The sequence below is a fragment of the Poromitra crassiceps genome (genome assembly GCF_964638095.1).
Source record: "Poromitra crassiceps genome assembly, chromosome: 23".
Lineage (NCBI taxonomy): Eukaryota > Metazoa > Chordata > Actinopteri > Beryciformes > Melamphaidae > Poromitra > Poromitra crassiceps.
The window spans coordinates 17,302,770-17,310,269 of record NC_139639.1 but is presented as its reverse complement, the minus strand read 5'-3'; the positions used below and the strand labels follow the sequence as shown (position 1 = coordinate 17,310,269).

At 43.9% G+C, this 7,500-nt stretch overlaps 1 protein-coding gene across 1 annotated transcript in view; it reads left to right on the top strand.

Moving 5' to 3' along the window:
* LOC310797121 (glutamate decarboxylase 1-like) overlaps positions 1-7,500 on the top strand; it is a gene marked incomplete at its 3' end in the record, with an annotated part of 18,627 nt that overhangs the window by 4,702 nt on the left and 6,425 nt on the right. The window contains exons 4-6 of the mRNA XM_083659423.1: positions 1,042-1,185; positions 2,425-2,667; positions 4,275-4,365. Of these exons, the coding sequence (XP_083515549.1) occupies positions 1,042-1,185; positions 2,425-2,667; positions 4,275-4,365 (478 nt within the window). The remainder of the gene's footprint in view (positions 1-1,041; positions 1,186-2,424; positions 2,668-4,274; positions 4,366-7,500) is intronic.

Sequence of the window (7,500 nt, the reverse complement as noted above, 5' to 3'; positions counted from 1 at the left end):
AAGGAATTCGTTGCTATGATTCCATAATGTGGATAAGGCCTATACTTTCAGAAATCAATTAATATATTTTTTTTTCTTTTGGGCTGTTACAGAGGGAAATTAATTATGATATCCAAACAGGAAACTATTTATTTTAGAAAAGAAATGTATAGGCTACATTAGAGTCTGATTGCAGAACTACAGACAGTTCAAGCGAAATTTAATTCGCCTAATCAGCCTTAACATTTTCAAATATTTCTTTATGAGACCTGCAGATATAGGGCATTTGAAAAGTAGGCTATGTTTACAGAACACTCAATTAGTCTATAATATCAATGCTTGGTGGACACATCCATATTATTACAGGTATATGGGGCCTTCACAGAGAATGGATAAACGACAGGCTATATGGAGTTGGGGAGCTCGGTGTCTGCATCCTTCATTAAACCCCTCAGGGTGTGTGTTATTGGCTGCGTCCGCGCCGCTGGCTGTATCTGTCCAGCCGCTCGGATCTGGACAGGAGGGACTGCCTGGCTGGGTGTTCCCACCCTGACTTGGCTCTGATGTCACAGCATGCTCTGGTGGTGGTGGTGGTGGTGGTGGTGGTGCATGGTGGTGGTGGTGGGGGAGGGGGAGGGGGAGGGGTGGTTATGGCATCTCTCTCTCTCCCTCTCTCTCTCTCTCTCTCTCTCTCTCTCTCTCTCTCTCTCTCTCTCTCTCTCCCTTATCTCTGTCACACACGCACACGTCACGACAGACCAACTCTCACCCATGGTCCATCCATCTTGGGTGCTAGCCTATACCTTCAGAGCCCCATTGGAGATCTGTGTAGCTACAAAGCAGCAGTGTGCTTGCAACTAACCTGAGATACAGATTTTATTTATTTATTTATTTATTTATTTATTTATTTATTTATTTATTTATTTATTTATTTATTTATTTATTTATGTAACTTATTCTTACATAGGCCTACTGAACTTTTTTTTATCCCACTCATTTCCTTGTTATCTGAGTGAGGCATGGAGCTGCTGGGTGCTAACTGCTCGTGTAACACCATGCCAGGGTTCCTGCAGAAGAACAACAGCCTGGAGGAGAAGGCTGGCAGGCTCGCAGGCCACAAGAACCTGCTCTCGTGCGCCGACAATAGTGACAGGGACGCACGCTTCCGCCGCACCGAGACCGACTTCTCCAACCTGTTCGCCAGAGGTGAGGAGCGAACATGCTCGTGTAGGAGTTTGGCTTGCAAAAAAAGAAAGAAAGAAAATCATTGGCCTACTTTTTCAAAAGTAAAATGATTGTCCAATGTTCTTGATATCTTACCAGGCTCTTCATGTTATTTTTTTCGGAACGTAATAGGCCTATATGCATACTTCCATCCGAAGAAAATCAACTTTTCTCATAAGCTAATTCGTTACACTATTATGTGAAAGCTAGAGGCTATTTCTGTAACGCCTTGCCAGTCGTTAATTCACTGAATCTAATGCTAAAACGCCTGAAATATTGACAAAACGTCTGTCCTAAGTGGAGCAATGACTGATGACTGACAATTATTATTATTTGATCAATATGACAATTTATTAGACATACATGAACGCACATTGGTCCTGAATGCTCCTGTAATTCTTTTTTATGGATTCCCAATAATTCTGGGGTTTTTGCTTGCTTGGATTATTTTGCTTTCCATTATAATGATAAAAACGACACACCTTGACTTACAGCTATAAAGTGGCTGTGCTTACCTACAATTGACTCAAATGATTAACTGATTAACTGAAGCACGCTACTCACCTGGGAAGAGGGCGCATACAGTAGGCTAGCCTATACAGGGCCGTAGCCAGGGTTCCGAAATAGGGGAGGTCCAGCAAGGGGAGGTGGATTCGGCGGCGCCCGTTAGGGCGCCGCCGAAAAAAAATTGAGGTTTTTTCCCCCCCCTTTTTAAGCCATATTTAGAGTAATATATCATTTTAAATCAACATTAGGATTATACTGTTGTGATGTCATTATTCAGCGTTTGAAGCTCAATTTGGGCCGATTGAAACCCAATTTGGGCCGTTTGAAGCCAGATTTGGGCCGTTTGAAGCCCTATTTGGGTCGTTTAAAGCCAGATTTGGGCCGTTTGAAGCCTGATTTGGGCCGTTTGAAGCCCAATTTGGGCCAAGTCCAATTTTACAATGAGATGCACCCACTTTAAACCTGAATAAAGTAATAAAACCACTAGTAAACCAGTAGGCGGCGCCTGGCCTGCTGTTCAGTGAGTGGCCTGGCCTGGCCTGCAAAAAAAAAAAAAAAAAAAAAAAATTTTTTTTTTTTTTTTTTTTTGGCAGGCTGAAATATTAGGGGAGGTCCGGACCTCCCCGTCCTCATAGCTAGCTACGGCCCTGAGCCTATAGCCCATATTATTCATCTTCCACGATACATAATACAACCTTTCTCCTTCACCTCCAGACTTACTCCCAGCTAAAAACGGAGAGGAGCCTACCATACAGTTTTTGCTGGAGGTGGTGGACATCCTCACGAACTATGTCAAGAAGACATTTGACCGCTCCACCAAGGTGCTGGACTTCCACCATCCCCACCAGCTTCTGGAGGGCATGGAGGGCTTCAACCTGGAGCTATCCGACCAGCCAGAGTCCCTGGAGCAGATCCTGGTAGACTGCAGAGACACGCTCAAGTACGGCGTCCGGACAGGTAGGCCAGCACAACCTTGGAATTAAACATACGAGCACCAAACTCTGAAAACAAAAAGTAAGCATGAGATGGGGATGTAATTTAAAAAGGCTAAGGGTCTTTTGAATCATTCAAAATCATCCTGCTTTTAATTAGAAATATTATAGCAACAGGACTAAATAAATAAACAAATAAATAAATAAATAAATAAATAAATAAATAAATAAATAAATAAATAAATAAATAAATAAATAAATAAATAAATAAATAAATAAATAAATAAACAAATAAATAAATAAATAAATAATACGGACAGACACATTTTTAGCTGGTATCACTTTAATATTCATATTCTACGGTAGCCTAATATTTGTATAGGCTAATACTACACGTTTATGAGGGGATTTTACAGTTGAATTAAAACTGACATTTCTGTGCTCTGTTCAGCCACAGAGCTGATACAAACCATTAACAGAAGCTGTTTGCCAGACAGTGTGTAGCCTATTCCGACGACTGCCTTCTTTCATTGTCCCTCTGGTAATTCGGTTGACATCCTCCTTTTCTTTCCCCTCGACTTATTAAAGCAAGTGTCGCCTGAGGGGATCCTAACATGGGCTGTTTCAAGCTGTTAAAAACGACAACGCTCAAACTGTCCCTCGGGTTTTATATATCATGCAGGGCCCTGTGTCTACAACTTCACATCACTTGTCATGTGGAGACAGCCAAGCCGCGTGCTTTCCAAAACAGTTTTGTCGCAGAATTTATAGGCGTCGCCTTTGTCGTGTTTTGAAGTGGAGCGGAGGAGCTGTCCGTGGTGCTGAAATGGTGCTGAAGCAGAAAGCGCATCGAGGGAAATCGTTGCTTTGTTGCTTTCCTGCCGCGGTTCAGTGCCGTTATTAGCTTGCTTTATCATCAGATAATTACATAATTTGTTTTTAATATTTTCTTCATTAGAAATAAAGCAAATTGTCTTGCCACTTTATACCGGATGCTGCTCTAATCTATCACATTCTATCTCACAAATGTGAGATTATAGCAGGCCTATCAACTTGCAGTCTGATGGCTGTCATATAGTCTTGTTAGCAGTGTAACATGGTAGACTGGGCAATGTCAAATTGCTTATGTTGCATGCCATGCATGCTTGATCAAGGAAATATAAAATCAAACCTGAATGAATTTCAAAACTGAGAGGAAGAGCTATATTGCATGTGGCTATAACTACGCAAATACCACATAATAATGTGGTAAATACATAATAATGTGGTAAATACAGAGGTGGGTAAACTCTCGAAGGTGAGTAGTTTACCAACCTTGTTTCCCCTCATTGATTGATACAGTTGATTTGAAAATAGTTGAGTAAACTCTCTACCTCATTTCAAAGAGGTGGGTAAACTGTGTTCACTTGCATTTACCCTCCACTACGCCCCTGGTTTTTTTTAAATATATATATTTTTAGTATAGGCAGTCAGCTTTAGCCTGCAGGGCAGTGCTGTCATTACTGTATGTACCTTTATAGAGCATCCTGTGGGCAAGGCAGATATACTAATGTATTCTTCATTGCTTCATTGACATGGTGAAGCACTCTCCAATAGGGAAGCCATTTAAGACAGCTCTTGTTTCTCTCTCAGGTCACCCACGCTTCTTTAACCAGCTGTCTACTGGTCTGGACATCATTGGTCTGGCCGGAGAGTGGCTCACTTCCACCGCTAACACCAACATGTGAGTCACGTGCTGTTCTCTTTGCTCGCATGCTTGGGATTGTTCTGTTCGCAGGCGACTGGAAATAGCTTCAGATCATTAAATCCTGAAAGGCATGACGGAAGTGCAGGTCAGAATGGCTTCTGAGGGCAGTTATGTAAAGTGTTTGTGTTGGTCCTGTAGCGACTGTGTATTGACCAACTGTAGGCTGCCACTGTACTGCCCAGCTGCAGCCCCAGGGGTGGTTAGATTGCATATTGATCTTAGGTCACAGTTACATGGTGGTCCAGTCTGATAGAGGGCATGAACCACATCTACATCACACACGCTCAACACAGATACACACACTCACACTCATGCTGGAAATAAGCTATAACTCTATGATTACTGGAATGGAACAAGGGAGGTTTTTTGTGACATCACTGATGCAATAACATTTAGTGAGCAACACACACACACACACACACATACCCGCACGTGCCAATAGGGCAGGCGAGGCCGAGCTTTGGGCGAGGCCACGCCGTTACGGTAAATATGAGTTTCTCAAATTGCAGGATTGAATCTTGCACTGAGAGATGCAAGACACAGCACAAGATATACCAGGGACGGTACACACGCCACTCCATACCTACACAAATTGAGCATTCAATATTCTCTAGCTATTGTAGTCTGTGTGCTGAATCTGTCTTCAGAGATTGGCTCCATACTTAAAAGATCAGTGTAGGGATATAAAACCTAAGCCAGAGGAGCATATAAATTGAGACACTTAATTTACCCACTTCTTAAACATTAGCTTAGGAAACCAAACCACCCCCCCCCCCCCCCTTTTATGAGAAACTTTTCCATCTCATCTCCTGGGTTGGAAGAGTGCCCAAAGAGACAGGGCCATTGAATGCACGCACTCACACAGAGGCACGTGCACGTGTACATTTTCACGAGCACACTTGCACACCCCATTTCCCCACACACACCAGCCCTGGCTGTCCCAGATACAGCAGCTAGGCTTTCCAGCCCATTGACTGCGGGCCCATTGTGAGCTGGTCTTAGCAGATAGGCCAGCTGGGCCCCACACTGACACACAATGTCCTCCGGCTGTACAGAGAAGCCTGTCACACTGTGGAAACTGGCTGCCGCGGCTCCCTGCGGAGCCCTCATTCCGGCTCCATTGTCCCTATGGATACGGACTGACTCAGTGGTCCTCTGAGGGGCTGAGAGGGGGGTGCGGCTGGGGGTCACATAGAGGAACACACACACACACACACACACACACACACACACACACACACACACACATGGAGTGCCCTTGATGAGGATAATAAGGGCATTTAGGGGCCGTCCCTGGAGACAGGCAGGTGACTGAGGGTAATTTTCACCCTGAAAAGACCAATGATTGGCTCTGATTGTGATAATGATCTCCATTATTGTCATTACAGCGTGAAATGACTCGTGGAGGAAAGGAGAATTTTAAAAAGGTTCACAGGACATCGTATGCTGTGCTTGCGCTTTGTTTTGTTTGTTTTTAACCAAAGGGAAGACCCAGGACATTTGATTCTTGTACGTGCCATTTGTGTCAAATTATGTAAACCTTTCCAATAGCAATGTGCATCTTATTTCTGAAATCAGGAAAGCGAGAGGCTGCAAAATGAGACATATAGTGATATCATTTTGGGGGCATTTTACCCTTTGTTGTGGCTGTTCACATCACATGCTTTGGGCTGGTGTATTGACTGGAAGCTAATGTTCCAATCAAATCCATCTCTGTGGTATAGGTCATCAGCAAGAATAATTACACAAGAAAAACATCTCTCTCTCTCTCTCTCTCTCTCTCTCTCTCTCTCTCTCTCTCTCTCTCTCTCTCCCTCCCTCATTTCCTTCTTCTCTGTTTCTTCTTCCATCTCTATGCTAAGTAATCGACCGTGGCTTCCAATCTCTTTTCTCCCCCTATTTTCTGCCACTTTTTCCAGCCCTAATGTGCTGTTTTTCTTCTCTAGCCTTTCCTCATTTTGCTTCTATACCATCCCCTCCTCTTCCTTTGTTGTCCCCCTGTCACAGTTCCCTTCGGTGCATCTTCTCCGTACAGCTCGCTCTCCTACCAGCCATATAATACATGACGTCTCTCCTCCTTTCTATCCTACTTGCTTCATCCAACCTAAGTCATGCTTCCATCCTTGTTTAGAGAACCTACTTATGAAGGCAACAGAGTAATACAAGCAGAGGGACGAACGAGAAGAGAGAAGATTATTGTTGTTGTTTTACGTGGTAGTGGCGGTGGGAGCGGGGTAGTGTTGCTAACTGGCCTTATTAGGGTGTGCAGGAAGTTCTAAGGGTGTGTGTGTGTGTGTGGGGGGAGGGTGGCTTGTCAGTTAGCAAAGAGAGAAGAGGGTCAGACCCTCTTTTTTTTTTATGTCGATGGTCAGACCTGACAACGAGAGTTGGCTTGGCTGTGACACATTTAGCTTCTCCAGGAGTTGTGTTCTTTTGTCCTCCATGGAACTGCCTTGCCATTTGATCAGCTGGCGGAGGGGTCGGACACACGGCTATAGGCTATAGCAGTTTTGTTAGTGTATTCTGAGCATCGCGCCCCATAATAATTCTCCTGGAATTACGTAGATGACTTTTTGTCTTCTTGTGAAATAATGGAATTAATAATCACAGTCGCTGCCTCTTCATTGTGTGAATTTTTGGGGCTAAAACAAGCTCTTATCTCTTTCAAACAGGCTCTCCCCCCCCCCTCTCTCTCTCTCTCTCTCTCTCTCTCTCCCCCTCTCTCTCTTACACACACACACACACACACACACACACACACACACACACACACACACACACACACACACACACACACATTCACTCTCTCTCTCTCTCTCTCTCTCTCTCTCTCTCAGCCATCAAAACAAGCCAATTCAAATCCACCAGTGAGATTGGCAGGATTGACAGATAGCCATCAGAGCTTTGTGTGGTTTAATTAAAGCACTGAGTGATGTTAGGAGGGATTTGAATATGAATGTTTGCTGGCTGTCTCCTATCAGACCTTTTTAATTAGCTCTGTCAGCACACGCTCCAGTTTGTGTTCTGGATGGAATTATAGCAAGGCTAATGAAAAGCCAACGTGCTAGCCTGTGGTGGTGGTGGTGGTGCATGTGTGTGTGTGTGTGTGTG